General features: G+C 48.1%; 1 protein-coding gene across 3 annotated transcripts in view; it reads left to right on the forward strand.

The window, feature by feature from the left end:
- PLCB2 (phospholipase C beta 2) overlaps nt 1–18671 on the forward strand; it is a 39864-nt gene that overhangs the window by 14044 nt on the left and 7149 nt on the right. Inside the window, exons 4-25 of one of the 3 annotated variants that reach the window (XM_051621724.1) lie at nt 684–824; nt 1576–1655; nt 2266–2319; nt 4286–4361; nt 4934–5034; nt 5708–5874; nt 6073–6219; nt 6500–6657; nt 8511–8593; nt 8992–9076; nt 10455–10626; nt 11445–11542; nt 12170–12266; nt 13170–13254; nt 13654–13778; nt 14820–14974; nt 15406–15570; nt 16636–16735; nt 17002–17106; nt 17694–17779; nt 17864–17957; nt 18212–18265. In XM_051621724.1, coding sequence (XP_051477684.1) covers nt 684–824; nt 1576–1655; nt 2266–2319; nt 4286–4361; nt 4934–5034; nt 5708–5874; nt 6073–6219; nt 6500–6657; nt 8511–8593; nt 8992–9076; nt 10455–10626; nt 11445–11542; nt 12170–12266; nt 13170–13254; nt 13654–13778; nt 14820–14974; nt 15406–15570; nt 16636–16735; nt 17002–17106; nt 17694–17779; nt 17864–17957; nt 18212–18265 — 2428 coding nt within the window. Of the gene's footprint in view, nt 1–683; nt 825–1575; nt 1656–2265; nt 2320–4285; nt 4362–4933; nt 5035–5707; nt 5875–6072; nt 6220–6499; nt 6658–8510; nt 8594–8991; nt 9077–10454; nt 10627–11444; nt 11543–12169; nt 12267–13169; nt 13314–13642; nt 13779–14819; nt 14975–15405; nt 15571–16635; nt 16736–17001; nt 17107–17693; nt 17780–17863; nt 17958–18211; nt 18266–18671 lie in introns of those variants that run through there. The other 2 variants (XM_051621725.1, XM_051621726.1) reach the window with 2 other exon arrangements.

The following is an 18671-nucleotide window of genomic DNA, read 5'->3' on the forward strand; positions in this document are numbered from 1 at the left end:
TAATGTAAAAGGATTCTATAAATACTTTCAGATGGTGATGAAATACAAGTGTGACTAATGGGATGAGCCATATACTTCACAGAACAAACCTGCTGAGCCATTGCTGTAGGGTACTGCAATTGCTATGGAAAAAAACACTTCTAGCAACTGACAGATAGTAGAAAATGGGACTTGGAGGGAGAGAACACATCTCTCCAGTGGCCAGGTCTGAATCTGGCAGACCTTTGGGTTGCAAACCACATCTTTCTTGTGGTAGAGGGAGGTTGCAGCAGAAGGTGTCACACTGATCTGAAAGACTTCTTTAGTGTGTGCTCTGGCAAAGGACTCTTTGCACTCACCTGGCCTCTGCTTCTCTGCCAGTTCAGGCTGAAGTTTCAGCAGGAATTTCTTTAAGAGCAATCTCCAGCTTTCATTTTTTCAGACCAAAACAGAATGTTTGTGCAGTGATGTGAGTCATAATGTTTTGTACCATGGAAAATCCAGGTAATGTAGACTTCAGGATTAAGGTGAAAAATAAGAAAAGGAACAAATTTTGTTTACTGTTTATAAACAGTAAACAAATTTTGCAACCCCTGAAAAGTTTGCTGTGAATTCAGGTCAATGTTTGGATTGGGTCCTGATTTTTTTCAGGTAAAATTTGCCTCATTCTCCCTTTGTCCCCATCTGTTCTGTTTCTTTTGCAGTGCCAGAAGCTCCGAGAGGTTTTTAACTTGGATTACCCTCACAGCACCTTCCTGCTTAAGACTCTGACTATTGTATCTGGCCCTGACATGGTTGACCTCACTTTCCATAACTTTGTGTCCTACAAGGAGAACGTTGGCAAGGTATTGGGTTCTGAGGGCAAGGGAACACTGGGAAACACTAAGGATTGGGGCATTAAGTGGGGAGCAGGAATGGAGACGGGAAGGCAGGGAGCTGAACTGTGACAATGTTAGTGGCAAGGTTATAAGCAAGCAGGTTTATGTTTCAATAAAGTGTGATACCTCCGTAGTTCTAGAAACTTCTGCCCTGCATGGAGAAGGACTAGTCAAAGAAATTCAGAATGTCAGTTTTGTCCTTTGTGTGTTTTGTGTGGATAAACAGCTGAGGAGACTCAGTGGGAAAGCTTCAGCTGCTAATCTATGTAGGCAGTAGGAAGGTGATGTAGCCCAGCCCAAGGCACAGCTGTGGGGATTTGGAGCCCAGCAGTGTCAGGACAGGCCTTTTTGCAAAGGTCTGTAGTGACAGGACAAGGAATCACGGTTTAAAACTGAAAAGGGTAGATTTAGAGTGGAGGTAAGGAAAAAGTTTTACTATGGAGGTGGTGAGACCCTGGCCCAGGTTGCCCAGGGCAGCTGTGGCTGCCCCATCCCTGGCAGTATTGAAGGGCAGGTTGGATGGGGCTTGGAGCAGCCTGGGCTGTTGGGAGGTGTCCCTGCCCATGCATGGGGTAGGACTGGATGGGCTTTAAAGGTCCGTTCCAACCCAGATCAGTCAGTGGTTCTATGCCCTCTCAGTGTTTGTTGTTGGGTACTTCTTGGTGCAGTTCCCTAATGTCCAGCTGCCTCTGCCTTGTGTGTGTGTGTTGGTTCCCAGAGCTGGGCTGAGGACATCATGGCCATCGTTCGGAACCCCCTCACGTACAACGCCTCTCGGTACACCTTCCTGGAGAAAATGTGAGTGATTGCTGACAAACATTGCTCTCTGAAACCTTCCGGTACTGCTCTTCCTGTCAGTACCAGAAATAAAAGGCTTCTCAGCATCCAGGTCCTTTGGCAGACTCCAAAATAAGTCCTGTGTCAGCTCAGGAGCCCCAGGGCACAGGTAGTTGGCCCATATGTTTCGTGACAACTGACTGGCACAGAAGTGCTTGAGCCAGTGAAGCCCACACGTGGGACTTCTTAAACTGAGATTCTCAGCCTCAAATGCGTCTCCCACTGCAGCCACACCACTCACCTCAACAAAGTGTTACCTCTTTTTTTTTGCTCTGTAGAGCTGTTTGGTTGGCAACCTGAGATCACTGAAGAATGATAAATAATAGTGATATCATTATCTCATATCTGTATCTTATGGTTTAGAGAAATCCTTTAAGCTCTTACAATTAGCCTGTTTCTCCTTCCCAAGAAACAGGAACAGGTTCTTTCTGAGGTTAAGCTGATGGTTTGCAGAACCCTGATTTTCAGTTAACTGTTGTTTTCCCCATTGCGTATTTTTTCTTACTCTTTACTTAGTAGGACCTCTAAGATTGTATGAGTGCATTTTCATAATCTTGGGGTTTTTTCACAGCCTGGTGAAGCTGAAGATGCAGCTTAACGCAGAAGGGAAGATTCCTGTCAGGAAGTGAGTATGGAACTGTGTTTTACTGTATGTTCAGTCCGACTAAGGACAGAGCAGCTGGCTTGGTGCATCAGGGCAGGACTGCCATTAGACTAAGCCAAGGCTGCTTTGCTGAAGCAAAGACCAGCCTGTCACTTCTCCTGTCACATGGCATCAATCTAGTGTCACTCAGTGTCCTCCCTAGTAAGATCACTCCATGGCTCATCCTGTGGCTCCTCTGTATTGATTCAGCTCATGAGTGAGTGACAGCCCATGGCTCATGACTGCACTGCCATGTTGAATTCCCTTTTGGGTGCATAAATTACCTTTTGTTTTAAGAATAAGGACCTGCAGATGGTGCATTTGTGGGTGTTCACTGTGAAGTTTTGAACCGCTCTGCTTCCAGGGTCGTGCTGTGTTCTGGCACCACCTGAGGCAAGCACTGAGCACCTGTAATCAACAGGCTACCACGGGGTGTTTGTTACATTGCAGAATGGTTCCAGATCAAATCTGTGCTGGCTGAATGGGCTCCTGGGTGGCTGATCATTACTCAACAATAAACGTTTTTTGTGGTTTGTTTTCTAAACCACCAACCAGCAGAATTTTTCTTCTGTCAGAAACCAGTGTATTCATCAAAGGGCTTTTACAAATGTATAGGTCTGAGATTAATAACTTGCACCAGGGAAGAGTACTTGGAATTGATCTTTAGAACGCAAGCAAGGCAGCATTACTGAGAGAAAACAGCTTATTCTGCCAAAATAAGCTAGAAAAAATAGCTGGTACAGGCTGTACCTCTCTTCAGTGTCCTGCTCTGTCTTTCTTGCAGAGTGGTAAAAATCCTTTACTGTGTAAAGCATTAGACCATTAAATAGTCCAGATGAAGAGCCAGATTTATAAAAATAGCCAGTATCTCCAGGTGCAGGAATATGTAAGGCTTTCAAAACTCCATGTCTGAAAATTCCCCTGAACATCTGCCTTTCCCTTACACATTTAAATCCCTTTTGAATCATAACCAGGGTGCTGCAGTTTTTGCTTTGCAAAGGGCAGCTTGGGAACTAGTGTGCACTGGGTTTGCATAAACCTGCTGCAGCTCCTGCTGAACACTCTTCCACCTGTCAACACATTTGGCACTTTTTGTTCCCCTTTTTGGCTGTGAGCACCTGTGATGCCAGGAGCTTAATAGAGCTGACGTCTAAATTTGTCCATGGAGGAGACTTCATTGCTGCTGACTGAGGTATTCTGAGAGCAGGAAGAGTTCAGTTATTGCTCCTGTTTCATAGTGCAGCAAAGAGGCTGCTTTAAGCTGAGGCCTTGGCCAAGTGAATCCTGCCCTAAAGACCAGCTTTCTAAATTGGAGGTGAGCTGTGGCTTCTGCAGCAGCAGGCTTTTCTTGTTCCATCATGTAGTCTACCAGCTTCTTTGCCTGTATAATGAGTTCCTTGAATTCCTTGGAAAGCCTTTGGTTCCATGAAATTTTGCCTTCTTTCAAAGCAGCAAATGTGCCCTGTGTTTGTTTGCTATTTTTGAACGTTGTCTTGACAACAAAGTCATTCCTTGCTACTGCCAGCTACTGCATGGGATAGTGTCTTGCAGCAGGAAGTGTCCTGGGGGTTTGTGGCCCCAGGCCTCTTGCCACAGAGGGCAGCTCTGGGAGGGGCAGGGGGAGGACAGGGAAGGGAGATTTTGAGGATGAGAGGATGCAGTTTAGTGGCAGGGCTCTTACAGAGTTCGAGGCAGAAATATACAACTTCTGTTTTAAGGCAACAGTCCAAAAATCCACACTAGGTTTATAAGACTTGGTACATCTGTTACTCCTTTGGAGAAAAACTGGCTGTCTTCTCTGGCTCGTGTTTACAGTCTTTTTGTCAGTCTCCCTCGCTGCATGTTTTGAGTGTCTCACTCTGGTAGCAGCTCCCAGCCACCCAAACCCAAGATTTTGGACTTTTCTCCTGCTACATTGTGGTGATTTCTCTTTTCCCTTTCTGGTCAGTATTTTTCAGATGTTTCCTGCAGACAGAAAGAGGGTGGAAGCAGCATTAAGTGCTTGTCATCTTCCCAAGGGCAAGGTAAAGGTTTCGCTCAGTAGCCACGGGTCTCACTAGCTTGTGAATAATCTTTTTGCCTACCCTGACTGTGATGCTCTTGACTATGAAAAAATCACCAGCCCAGATGCTTTTAGTTGCTGTCCAACCTCTTCCTTACCAGGAGCTGCCACCCCTGCACTGCAGGCCTGCTGGGATCAGCTCTCACTGTTGGTGTGGCTGCAGCACTGCGACTCCATCTCGTGCACTGTGTGCCACAAAAAGCAGCACGTTCCCTTCCTCCCGTTGCACTGTCTGCTCTTTGAAGCAACAGATCTGATGGTCAATCTTTGAGCTCCTACCAACCTGCAGGGGACTGTCCAGGCCTCTGGCAGCTCCCACCACTGCCTCAGTCTTTAGCTTTATAACATACAAGAGGCTCTGAGGGACAGTTTGAATAACTGTCCGTTCTGAAGCAGGGCATTGTGTGCTCCTCCATCCATCTGTTCTTTCCTCCAGACCTTGCCAGGTGTTCCAGTGCTTGCTTGCGTTGTCACAAGTGCTGGACTCTGGGTGTCAGGGGTTTGTGATATGATGTGTCTTCATTGTGTTCTCAGAATGATGCCATCAACCCAGAGGACTTCCCTGAGACCGTGTATAAAACTTTCCTCATGAATCTGTGTCCACGGCCTGAGATTGATGAGATCTTTACCTCACAGTAAGTTTCCCTCAAGCCACAGCAGAGAACTTGATCTGTAGCAAAAGATAGGCAAAAAGGAGGGACGAGGGGATTTTATGCTCTGTGGTTTGTCTGGTCTCAATCCTTAGTGGGGCAGGAACCCAGGTCACAAAAGGGTCTGAACACATTGACAGGCAGCCTGAATAAAAAGGGTGAGACCTCACTGTGCTGCAGGAACTCTCACCATCAGCAGGGTTGATTCCAGGTCAGCACTAGAGCATGCTGCTGTGCTACTGGTTGTGGCTGGCCCCAGACAAGGCCAGGTACAGGGTGAGAACCACAGGTCCTCACAAATACCCAGAAACCTTTTTGTCAAGTAGCTAAACCTGTGACTTAAGTGGACTTGATCTCATAGGGCAAGAAATTCAGTGTTGTCTGAAATTCAGGTCCCTTTAGACTTCAGAATAGAGGCTGAAGTTACACGTTGTGCTCTCCTCAGCACAATCTCTTCACAGTGTTGAACTAGGAAGAAGAAAGGGCACAGTGGGAAGCACCATCTACAGGAAGAAATGCAGACAAGACAGAAATCTGTGGGCACTAGGGGTGGATGCCTGTTGCTAACCTGAGGAAGGACAAATCTCTCTCTTGTGGAAAGGTTTTCTGGGGAATGCACAGGCCTTACCTCTGCTCCTCTGTAATTCTCCCACCTCAGCCACTTGAAAGCAAAGCCCTACATGACCAAAGAGCACCTGGCAAAGTTCATCAACAAGAAGCAGCGAGACTCTCGCCTCAATGACATCCTCTTCCCACCAGCCAAACCTGAGCAGGTGCAGAGCCTGATAGAGAAGTATGAGCCCAGTGGGATTAACATCCAGAGAGGTGAGTCTTGTTCAGCCCAGAACTCTTGCTACAGAGGTAGTATGAAAGTAGCAGAGGGTCTCACACCTTCTGCTCCCCTAATTTTCCTGGGGGAGCAATCAGCCCAATCCTCACATGTCCCTGTGTTGCAATGAGCAGGCAAGGAGGTGCCAGAACCATGTTGTTCTGGTACTAGTAACAGCTTTGTCTTCCATGTAGGGCAGTTGTCTCCAGAGGGGATGGTCTGGTTTCTCTGTGGCCCTGAGAACAATGTGATAGCACTGGACAAACTGGGGCTGTACCAGGACATGACCCAGCCGCTCTCACACTACTTCATCAATTCCTCACACAACACCTATCTAACAGGTACGGGCAGCCCCTCGGCTCCAACGGGTGTGTCTCACCACTAGGGGTGGATGAAGGACACTGACAGTCGGGCAGATGGATCTGCCCTGGAGGTTGGAGGGCTGAGATGCACTCTGAGGGGCTGTGTAAGAAGAAATGTTACCCTGTAGCTGAAAACTTCTTGTCAGTCTGCCACGTACACCTGCTCAGGGGTGGCAGAGAGTTCTGTGGCTCCTGTTTATGCAGAAACTGCCCCCCCTCCATAGCTGATGTCGACCTCCCCCCTCCTCCTCTTCTCCAGCTGGTCAGTTCTCTGGGATCTCCTCTCCGGAGATGTACCGACAGGCACTGCTGGCTGGCTGCCGCTGCGTGGAGCTGGACTGCTGGAAGGGCCGGCCCCCGGAGGAGGAGCCCATCATCACTCACGGCTTCACCATGACCACTGAGATCCTCTTCAAGGTACGGAGTTTTCTCCTTACCTGCTTTCCCCTGATCTGTGTTAGAGGAGGGAGCTGCCAGACGGATGGGCTGAGGACAAAGATGTTTGAGAGGAGAAGATTGATGGCAAGGTGACAAGTGAATGAATGTGCAGACAGAATGAAGGATGAATATGTGATAGGTTGGAGTTTGTGTGCAGTTTTGGAGTGGGAGGACCAGAAATAAGTTAACTGGATGAAGATGGATGAATGAGGGAAACGCAGGCAGTCAGATGGGGTGGAGTGGGGGTTGAGGTGTGCCTGCATACACTGGGCTGTGTAGCAGGGTCGATGGATGGACAGAAAGTTGCATGAGGATGGTGGGTTTCTAGAGAGATGCATGTCAGAGAAGCAGAGATGGCTTTTGGAAAACCAGTGGTTAAAATGAGTTCATCTTCTAAGTGGTCTACAGCAGGTTTCTGTGGCTTGCAGCCTCCCATGGTGTCCATTTGGAGGAACAGGTTGCAGTTACTTCCTAATTCCATGTGTGTGGACTGTGTTCAGTGGAGCAGCTGCCCTCTGTGTGCTGGGCAGGTGGCTGCCCTCAGGATTCAGCTCTCAGGCTCCAGGAGCACAGTGCAAAGCTGACTTCTCCCTTGGAAATACAGGACATTTAACCACAGAAGTTAGAGCTTGCAGGTTAAAAATTAATGCATCACACTTATTTGCCCTCCTGTTCACAGCTGCTGGCAACAGGCAGGGGCATTCTGAAGTTTCTCCCAGTTCCCACACTGCACTGTTACTAAAATATATATATGAGGGGAAAAAACCCCACAGTCCTTAAGATCAAAAGTATTGTCACATTCAGTGTCAGTCATTCTCCAAATCCTGTAGCAATGCTGCTGCTTTTTTGCAAAGTGGTTCCCTACAGACAGAGATAATGAGAGCTGTGCCTGCTGTAATTGCAGAGTTCTGCTAAAGCAGGTGACTCTACCTCAAGGAAACCATAACCTGTTCACTCAGCATGTGCCCAGGTTTTAGTTTTACATAATTGTAGATCTTTCCCTCCACACCTCTCTCCCTTTTCTACCCTTGCCTGTGGCCCTTTAGTGGCTTTCTCTGTAGCTTCTCCTCCTCTGAACCTTGCAGGTTTCTGTGATAGAAAGTCCAAGTGGTCCATGGAGGAGCAGCTCTGGCAGCCAAGGTCATGGCAGAACCAGGATTTTGGGGGGAGTAAGGGACTGTAATTGCAAAGAAGCAAATGAAGCTTCTTTACCCTGTCAATTAGTGGCACCAGAAAAGAAAAGAGTGGAGAGTTTGTGGCAGTTTTTAACAGGAGCTTGGGGAAAATATGATTATTTTTTATTGCATCATTAATGGTGAGAACATTTCCATGGTATTTGCATTTGAAATGTCAGCACTGCTGGTTACTGAACATTCCAGTTTGCTGCTAGACAGAAGGATTTTATAAGCAGGTAAAATGATAGTAAATTGGACAGGTTCAGAGGTAAGTATAAATAGGGTTTGAAGCAGTTTAATCTGGTGCTGCATACACCTTCCTCTACCAATTCCAAGTGCATGTGGCTTGCCTCTCTGGCAAGATGCTTTCACATTCATTTATGTGTACACTAAATTATGTAAGGAAAGTAAAAACTTAACGTCTTACACCTTCATATTTTCTTATGCCAGCTCTTGAGTTCAGCTGTACCTTGTATCCTCTGGAACTGGAAATCTGGGTGGGTGTGAAAAAGACACTTCTCCCCTTCTTACTGGATGGAGATTAATTACTTTAAAGAGAAGCCCCTGACAATGATCAGCTGGGGAATGTGAACCTTGGGGTTCTCTTTTGTGGGAGATCAGCTGCTGTTGTTCCTCTGACTATTGCTTCTCCTTCAGGATGCCATTGAGGCCATTGCAGAAAGTGCTTTCAAAACATCTCTCTACCCTGTCATCCTGTCCTTTGAGAACCACGTGGACTCGTGAGTATCTACTGGTGGGGAGAACTGTGCTCTCTGATGTCCAGAGCAGAAACTATGCAGGTGAGGGCTGCTGGTTCTGCAGGGGGTGCCTGGGCTGAAATGAAACACTGATGGAGATTCATAAAGCAGCTGGAGGTGGGGCAGAGCTGGAAGATGGGCCATGAGCTGTAGGGTGAGGGTGACCACAATTGTGCAGCCTTTTAGCTCAGGATGGCAGAGTATGGACAAATGGGAGTCGGCCTGGGAAGGCACTTCAGGATCTGCATAGCTGTCTGTGTGAAGGCAGGAGATGGTCTGCTGGGTAGAGTACATGGATCTCGAGGTGGTTGCTCATGCTAAGCTCTGGATTCAGGCTCCTGTTTACCTGGTCACTTCTGCTCCATCTCTCTGTTCACTAGGCCCAAGCAGCAGGCGAAGATGGCTGAGTACTGCAGGACCATCTTTGGAGACATGCTGCTGACAGAGCCACTGGAAAAATACCCCGTAAGTGGGATTTGGGGAAAGAGGCTGGGGGAGAAGTCTGTCTAAAAAAATTGGTCACTCCTAGTGCTAGTAGATGCCACAGCAGAGACAAGGACAGTGAAAGAGAAGATGATGCCATGGGTAGATAAACCTGGTTCATAGGGGTGAGCAACACAGTAAGTGGATGGAGGAGCCCTCAGGTACAGAGGTTTTCCTGAGCACTTGCCTGGCTCTGCTCCTCTTTAACACTCTGGCTTTGGAAGCTGAGCTCTCAGGAGCTGAGGGGTCCCAGCTGTACCCAGATGAGTCAGTGTAGTTCTGTCCACTGCTCTTTCAAATCTTCCTGCCAGCTCTTGCTTTCCAAAGAAACAGGAACAAGGGCTTAGCAGCATTTCAGGCCCTTCCTTCCAGAGTGTCTCAATTTCTGCTTCCAAACTGGAAACATTCCCATCTAGGCAGTGCTGGCCAGGTCAGTGAGAGGCACAGCTTTGAGCTCAGAGTAGCTGAGCAAGGTCCACCTGCTGGACATTGCCACCAGCACATTGGTACAAACAGGTATTTCTGTGGACACAGTGGGTGACATCTCAGGTGATCCCTGTGCATGTTGCTGCTGCAGCTGCTTTCAGAGTGGAACTGATCCACAGATAATAAGCAGTGCCAAGCATCAGGCAGGTCCTTGGGATACACAGTGGGGATGAGACACCCAGCCAAGCATTTATTCTAACACACTGAGCCCAAAGGAAGAGCTGAAAGAAGCAGTGAGCAAACCAGCACTTGCCCACTGTCCAGACCCATGTTTGTGTCCAGGCAGGAGGGAGAATCAGGATGTGTGTGGGGAGAAACAGTTCAATGTGTTACCCAAATTATGAATAGGCCTGTTGCTGTCTCTGCAGGGAGTGTAGGTCTAGAAGCACAGTCTGAATCCCACATCCTTGTCTTGAGCCTCCTGCTCTGGGATCTTTTTTTTCAAAGCTGCTGCAGGCAGAGTCTTTAAATATGGCCTGAGTGCTGCTCTAGGACTGAGGCTCTGGGGTAATGAGAGAAGTAGGTGGAATGTGAAACCCGGAGGTGTGGGGATGCCTTCAGGCCATGGAGATGTTTGTTTTGCTGTGGTGCAAGATGAGTGGCTGGGAACAGCATGGCCTGGGCAGGCAGCAGAAGATGGGAGGGCTGAGAGGTGCAAAATGTTGGTCTGAAACCAAAGGTGAAGTCTGAAAAAAATCCGCATGGATATAGTGGAATATGCTGGCAGATGGAGAAATTAAAGTATACAGTGGGTGAGAGAGGTGTCCATGCACCAGTAAATGACCAGAGGAATGGTACTGGGAGGGACAGGGGAGATGAGTGTTTGAATTCCATCATTGTGATGAAAATTCAATATGAAGTTTGTCTGTTGCAGCTGAAGCCAGGAGTTCCTCTGCCAAGTCCTAAGGATCTTTTAGGGAAAATCTTGATCAAGAACAAAAAGAATGAATCTATATCTGGGAAGAGGCAGAACTCTTTGAAGAAAGGGAGGAATGTGGAACCAGAAATCACTGAGCAGCCAACCCCTCTGGATACTGAAGATACTGGTATGTCTGAAGGGAAGATGGAACTAGTATAGCTAGATGAGCAAGTCTGGCCCACTGGAGGCCTTCCAAATCACTCAATGCTAGCTTGAGGCAAGCCAATAGTCATTAATTCAGTTATCTTAAGAAGCAGCCTAAGCTTAGAAGAGAAATTAAATCTTCAGAGTATTTTCAAACACTTCATTCCCACCAGAAGAGACAATCAACTTGTGTCCTGCCCACCAGTCAACTCTTTTGCCTACCCTGAGGTGTGGGGCTGCATGAGCAGGTAGTTCACTAACACACTCTGGCTGTTGGTCTGATGGAATGGTGGATAATTCTTCAAAGCTTGTAGCTCTCTGATAACCACAAACTCACCGTGGCCTGGTTCTTCCCTGTGAGGTTCTTGAAGGTTTATAGAACCTTCAACCCCACTCTCCTCCCCTCCTCCAGTCTCAAGGCTGCCACCTCTTGTGGAACCCATGGTAGAACAGTCAATTTTGAGTCCCTGTCATGGTAGGAACACCTGGAGTTGTATGAAGACAGGGTGAGCACCACTACAGAGCACCTAGAAATGGACATTGATTCCCACAAATGTGTGTGACCTTGGTGGGGAAACAGCACTGGGATTGTCACTCTTGTGGTGTAAGGGAAGCCCTTGGTCTCTTGAGTGTGCTAGTTCATATTTGGATTTGGTTCATAAAATGGTAGGATTCTTCCACTTCTTGCTCCTGCATGACTCCATGGGGTGGTTTTGCAGAGTTCTCCCTTCTAGCAATCTGCAGTGTCTTGTCTCAGGGTACTGCTGGGGTGCACCACTGATGGGGGCTGTGTGTGCTCAGTCTGGGCAGGTGATGTGGCTGAAGAGGAACCAGAGGAAGAGGATGAACATCTCAGAACCCTGGATGAAGAGGAAATTAAAAAGATGCAGTCAGATGAGGTACTGTCCCTGCTGTTTCTGTTCCTTTTCTGGTTTCTTCTCTGAGGCTTCACTGTATTGAATAGAGCTGAACCCAAAATGCACAGGGAAATGGAACTGTGCTGAGACCCATAGAGGGCTTTCCCCCCCATGCAGCAGGACTTTTGCAGGAGAAACTGAGTAAGATAAATTATGTTGCAAACATAGAAATAATAACTCATCTGCCATATTCTCTGACTCTCTCTTGGAGATTCTGCATGATTTGGAGGTAACTGTCTGCCTTGAGGGTATCTGGAGAGCCTTGGCCTAGGCTGATAAAAGTTGTTACTGAAACATGAAGTGCTGCAGCTGAAGGGGAAGGAGGTGATCAGCATTCTCATGAAGAAAATAAACCAAATGTTTTCCATTCCTGTCTCCCTAGTGTCACTCAGAGAGGAGGGAAAACCACGTCCCTGGTTTGTCCCAGGCTCTGTGCTTTGAAAGGTTAAAGAGGTCTGGGGCTTCTCACATATTGATGTCTCTCCATATGGCGCAGTTCCAGTTTTTGCCAAGCTTCCTAGAAACTGTGCCCTGACTGTGCTGTCCATGATGGAATTGTAGGACCAGAAAGAATCTTAATCTGCTTTCTTCTGGATGTTTTCTGCTCAGGGCACTGCTGGTTTGGAGGTGACAGCGTACGAGGAGATGTCCAGCCTCGTTAATTACATCCAGCCTATCAAATTTGACTCCTTTGAAGTCTCTGCCCGTAAGTCAGACTCAGTCCCATTGGGATCCCAAGTATTTCCTCTCAACCAGGAGAGCAATGCTTTCAGGTGCTGCTGTTCTCCACCTGCCTTTGTGACTTGCTTCCACCCATTTTTGTTGTGTTCTCCCTCTCCCACAACATGCACATGGTCACAAACACCTCCCTTCTGCCCACCTCCCTGGAATTGGTCAGGAGAAGACAGGGAGATGTCAGATACTGCTCCCAGTTGTATGAGTGAGGATGAAAATAAACATTCTAGAGGCCAGGGACATACCTGTGGGTTTGCTTTGGTGCTTTGGAGGGCAGAGTTGAATCCAGCTTTTCTTTATGTATGTGAACTTCCTTGTCTGTGGTGACTGGACAGACAAATGTCTGAAACTCTGAAATGCACCAATTTCTTTATGCACAGCAGGTTCCTCTAAAGAGTTCCCATGTTTGAGTCTAGTTTTGAGTGGGTTGGTTTGATTGATGAAAGAAAAAGCAATGAACACGGGAGTGAAAAAGGGGAAACTTGACAAAAAAAGAACTTTGTGCAAGACTTTGAATGAATGGATTCACTTGGAACTAAAACTGCAAGCAGGAGCTGTTCCCTAAATGTCACTGAAATCCAGGAAGAGATGGCCATCATTGTTGCCATTTTAGTTTTGTGAGCCAATTCTGCCTGTACTCCATGCAACTCCTGTCCTGGAGTGCACAACCATCATCTCCCTGGTAAACAGAAATCACCTTTTATGGAGAATTATTCTTTGGGACTGAGAAAGGTAAATTGCTTTGATAGAAAATGGAGCCTGGTAGGAAGAGGGAGTAAAGAGGCCAAGTGCTTCTTGTGTCCATCAGTCCCCACCCAGAAAATGGGGCTGGGCAGGGCTTTCTTCTCAACACTTCCTTCTCTCCTGTTTCCAGAGAAGAACCGGAGTTATGTCATCTCCTCCTTCACCGAGCTGAAGGCTTATGACCTGCTCACCAAGTTCCCTGTGCAGTTTGTGGAGTATCCTTTTGGCAGCCTTTGTCTGGGATATGGAGCATGAGAGCTCATCTGAAGCTAGGGTAAGGCTGAGGTGTATCCAGCTGGCTTCTGGTTTCAGGACCTGGTCAGCTCTTCATCAGAGAGATAAACATGGAACATGGGATCTTCCAGGCTGGCTCAGGGGCTGCTCACAGAGATTCTTGACAGGATGCATCCTGCAGTAGTGAGCACCAGGGCTGCCAGAGGCTTGTCCTTAAGAGAAGAGGGATGGGAAAGGAGCCTGTTGTTGCTAGGGCCTCTCTTCTTGTTTGGAAGAGTGTGGGCATTTGGGAGCAGAGCTGAGAGAGTTTTCATGCTGGGGGTGGAGGAGCTGGCCCCAGGGTGCACAGGCCGTGCTTGTTTCCAATAGAGCACCTGTAGATATAACAAGCGCCAGATGAGCCGGATCTACCCCAAAGGCACCCGGATGGACTCCTCCAACTACCTGCCCCAGATGTTCTGGAACGTTGGCTGCCAGATGGTGGCACTCAACTTCCAGACCATGGGTGAGTGTCACATTGTCCTCCAGCTCCTGGGCGGTGAGGCTGTGTGCTGGTACTCACTGTCCCTTCCTTCACTGCTATTTCCTACTGCTGCTGTTGCCCTCGATGCCTTTACTTCCTGTGCCTTCTCCCTGAGCATTGTTGTCCTTTGGCTCCATCTCCCGCAGACCCAAAGCACTTCTCTAGGCTCAGCACAAACCTGGCACACCATGTCCAGGCCGTGGGTCCTACCCACTTGTGCATACACCCATGGACTTGCTGTCACCCAGTGTCTCGTCCCACCTCTGGCTGTACCGTAAGGTGATGTCAGGATGAATCATGTGCATCAGAACATGAGGCATCAGAACCTCCTGCTTCCCTCAGCTGCTTCCTCTTCTGCCAGGCAGCAGGCACCGCTCCAGCTGCCTACAGGCCTGGCTGGCCATGCTCTTCCCAGTATTTTCATCTGAATAGGGAAGAAGGGCCATTCCTTGCTGCACAGCCAGCATGAGAAGGAGACACAGAAAAGCCCCCAGAGGAAGCTGTTCTTTACCCCTCTTCCTTCCTCAGAGGAGTGTCTTAAGTACAAAGAGTGTAGGATCAGTAGCAGGAAAAACAGATGCATTGAAAGGGAAAGTGTGAGATTGGTTATGAGGAGGATCTCATATGAAAGACTGCAGAAACCACAAGAGTGTTCTCCAGAGAAGGGGCAGAGGAGAAGATGGACTGAGACCTAAAATGAAGGGGGGAAGGAGTAGAGTGGTTCAGACAGCTGTTTACTTCACACCCAAAAATTGCAGGTACTTATTAAAGGAGATTTTAATTTAGTTCTACCCATGACTTACAGTGCAGTCATAAGCAAACCACTAACCTTTCTTACAACAGCTGCTGTAATATTTCTCCCTGTATGGTGCTGAGAGGCTTTAATTAGTTTTTGCAGTGGCTTAGTGAGCCCTTGGCTAGCAGGGGCTGTGAGACTGCAGCATCTTTCAGCTCACTTGTGTCACACAAGCCACCTGGTGAGGTCCCCCAGCCATTTTTCTCGTGTGTTCCTCTGTACCTCAGATGTCCCCATGCAGCAGAACATGGCTCTGTTTGAGTTCAATGGGCAGTGTGGCTATCTGCTCAAGCACGAGTTCATGAGGCGCCCAGACAAGCAGTTTGACCCCTTCTCTGTGGACCGGATCGACGTGGTGGTGGCCAGTACCCTGTCTGTCACGGCAAGTACCAGCCCCGGGGCTGCTCCTCCCCAGCAGCCACCACCTGTGCAGCTGCCATCCCTGCTCCTGCTGTTCATCACCCAGTGGGGTTCTTTAGTGGCAAATGAACCTGCAGAGTCCCGTGGGAGAGTGTAACCATGGCAACTCCCAGGCTTTTCACTATTTTAAATTAATCATCATCGCATGAAAATGGAAAATCGGCATCTGCCACACAGGAGCAGCCAGGGCTGTGATGATGGGGAGGGAGAAGGTTGGAGGAAGTGCTGAAGCAAGACGTGGGTAGAGGTAAAAGAAGAGCCTATTGTGGATTGGGAACTGCAGCAGAGAAGATGTTTTGGTGTGGGAGGGTGACGTTGAGGTGAAGGTTATGGGGGAGTTCTTCTGTTTTGTTCTTCTCAGCAGTTGCTAATTGTGTTTCTGCATGTTCACAGATACTCTCTGGTCAGTTCCTCTCAGATCGCAGTGTGAAGACTTATGTGGAAGTGGAGCTGTTTGGGTTGCCAAGGGACACAAAACGCAAATACAGAACCAAACTGACCTCCACTGCTAACTCCATTAACCCTGTATGGAAAGAGGAGGCTTTTGTTTTTGAAAAGGTAATAATATAATTCATAGTAATTTAGACAGAGAATCCTTCAAGATCCTGGTGGACACAGCACTGCCTCCTGAGAGGTCATTGACAACAGAAGGGACTCCCTTCTGGGGAGCTCAGTCGTGGCTTTAGACACACAAGGAGTTACATGCTTCACTCTCAGATAATATCCAACCACAATATCCAAAACAACTCTCCCAACAGTATTTCCCTGAACAGACAAGGGGTAGCTGGGAACATTTCTGGAAATAACAGGCACCAGAAGTGTCCCATTTGTGATGCACTTCAGGCTGAATTGACTCATCAGCTTTGAAAACTTCAAGCACCAGCAAGCAGAAAGGAATGGAATGTCTGCGATTAAATTGTAAATGAGAACCAGAGAAACTGAAGAAACGATGGGAACAGAGGGAGGTTTCATTTGTGGCAGAACAGAGAGCTGCCCTGTTGTCCACAAGAATTCAGGGGTCACTAATCCAGCTACAGGGCATGGGGAAATGAAGTCAAAGGTGACAGTAATGTTTGGCCTTTCTGCAGTAAGTTACAAAGGCAAAATGCATGTTACACAGTTCATCTCTGTCAAGCACACAGTGAAAGAGCAGATATTTTCAGCCTACTTGGGATGTGGTAGATAAATAATACCCTCATTTCAGAAAAGACTTTGGTTCAGACAGTTTTCAGTTCATTTTATGGCAGCAGAAAATGGGAGAGGAGGGAGGCAAGAGCCCTTACGGCGAAGTTACCATCCTTGCCAAATTGTCCATTCATGTTCATTCCCTTCAGCTGTGGTCTGAAGGGTTTGTTGCCCTATTTTTTCTTTGGGTAAACTGCCCCCCTGTGATCCTGTGCAGTGTCTCCTCTGACAAGCCAGTGTTTTGTGGAGTTTCTGTGAATTCAGTTACGTCTCTGAAAAACTGTAGCCTTAAACTACAAGATGAATAGACAGTGACTTCCCTGGAGAGATGGCCTTGTTTTGTTGGAAGGAGAGAGTAAAGCCCTACTTGGTGAAGCCAGTGTGCTGCTAGGAGTTGGAGGTGAGGACATGGGTTCCTTACTCTGGTTTTTTCCTTAGATCATGATGCCTGAGCTGGCATCCCTCAAAATTGTGGCCTGGGAGGAAGGAGGGAAGTTCATTGGTCACCGTGTCATTCCTGTTATTGCAGTGCATGCAGGTGAGCTTTGAGGAAATTCCTCCAGCTTTTGTGCCCTTGAGACCCATTCATTGGAAACTGTAAAGATATGAACATCTGCATGTTTTGCTACTTAGTCTCCACTCCTTTAGTCAGTGGAGCCTTCAAATTCATCCTGTTACAGTCTTGCCTTAATTCCATAGTATGTTGATCATCCCCTTCTGTAAAGAGATGTTCCGTTGCTGTTGGAGCACACAGACAAAGAGGAGATTCTGTTTTATTCCCCCTCTTGTGCTCTCTCTTCCCAGGCTACCACCACATCTGTCTCCGCAGCGAGAGCAACATGCCTCTCACCATGCCTGCTCTCTTTGTGTACTTGGAAATCAAGGACTATGTTCCTGACGCGTGGGCAGGTAGTGCACATTGGACTGTGCCTGGGGAGGGCTCTGCCTTGGTCCAACTTGTCATCCTGAAGCATTTTTCCAGCCTTGGGGGTGCTTTCCTGCTGCACCCTTAATTCCTTGTCAGGGCAGGACTTGAGCGGGTACCAGCATCCTGGCATGTCCTGGCTTTCCTTGCGGGACAGTGGATGCTTGGAGTGTAACTGGGACTGGTTCCCCACAGTGGGTCAATCTTTCTACTGCTTTTATTCCAAGGCAGGGAGGGGTTTCTGAGAACTGCCAGGGGCTGACAGCAGTGGGGATCTAGGGAGCATCAGAGTGGTGGTGTTCCCTGTTTGAAGAGAGGGAGGTTCTTGCTGGTACTGAGATACAGGGAAAGGTCCAACAGGGAGACGTACATCAGGAAAGAAGCCCCACTGCAGAGATTAACAGCAAAAGTTGAATAATCCCCTCCCACTGTCCTGTCAGGGAGAAGCTTGTTGCAAGCAGAAAATATCCCTTCTCCACAATTTCCTGCCCTAGTCTGGCAGGGAAGCCAGAAGGCAGGGAAAATCAGAGCAGAATGAGTTATTGAGCACAGACCTCCTTTTTGTTTCTAGACCTGACTATTGCTCTCTCCAACCCCATCAAGTTCTTCAGCCTGCAGGACAAGAGATCAGTCAAGCTCAAAGATGGCTCAGTGGAGGTGAGCTTTTCCGGGTCCTGTCCTTGTCTCTGAAACATGTGTCATGGACTCAGGCTTCTCATTTACCTCTGATCCCTGTTGCAGAGGCCTGGCACCCAGAACTCCCTGTCTGCTGAAACTAACGGGATACCAGACTCCACTAGGAAGTTCAGCACTCCCCTTTCCAATGGGCCTGCAGGTAAAGCTGTGGATGTGGCTGAGCTAAAAGTGGAAGGGAAAGCATCTGTGTGCTCCAAAGGCTGCAAAAAGACAGTGCTGGAGGGGGAGGTCCTTGGTGATGGGGTCAGAACCTCTCAGGCCAAGTCACCAACTTAAATTCTGGTGCTTGTCATTAATGGCAAAAGTTTTAGATTTCCCCTGACTCTCGTGACTGCAGAGTGGGATGAGCATAGTGCTTTTATTCCACACTAGGAATACCTTTTGTGATTTCAGGAGCAGCAGCTTTTGCCAAGGAAGAAAATGTTATGGAAGTGACTCAGATTGCAGGTGAGCCCTCACAGGGCTGTGGCCCTTCTCATGAAAGCACCTGTTATTGTAACAGTTTTGCAAAACAGTAATGGAACAACAAAGCTTCTTCCTCCCAATGAGAGCTGCCAGCTGGCTTAACAATTGTGCTGTCTTTGGGATACTAGGGATTGTGGAAAAGGGGGCGATGCACAAGACAGACAGACTGGCCCATCACCACCAGTGTGCTCCTCTGGCCAAAATGCCACAGGGCAGCAGGTCTTGTGTCTGTCCCCATGCCAGGCACCCAGCAGATGGGGAGCTGAGCTGCCTGCAGGGCTGGAGGGAGGAAGAGCTGAAAGAAAGCAGTGCTGCAAAAGCCCTGACTGACCCCCAGAGGCATCTCAGCAGGTTGAGAAATGCTGTGTGAGAGAAAACAGCCTCTCTT

Source organism: Apus apus, chromosome 5 (genome assembly GCF_020740795.1).
Source record: "Apus apus isolate bApuApu2 chromosome 5, bApuApu2.pri.cur, whole genome shotgun sequence".
Lineage (NCBI taxonomy): Eukaryota > Metazoa > Chordata > Aves > Apodiformes > Apodidae > Apus > Apus apus.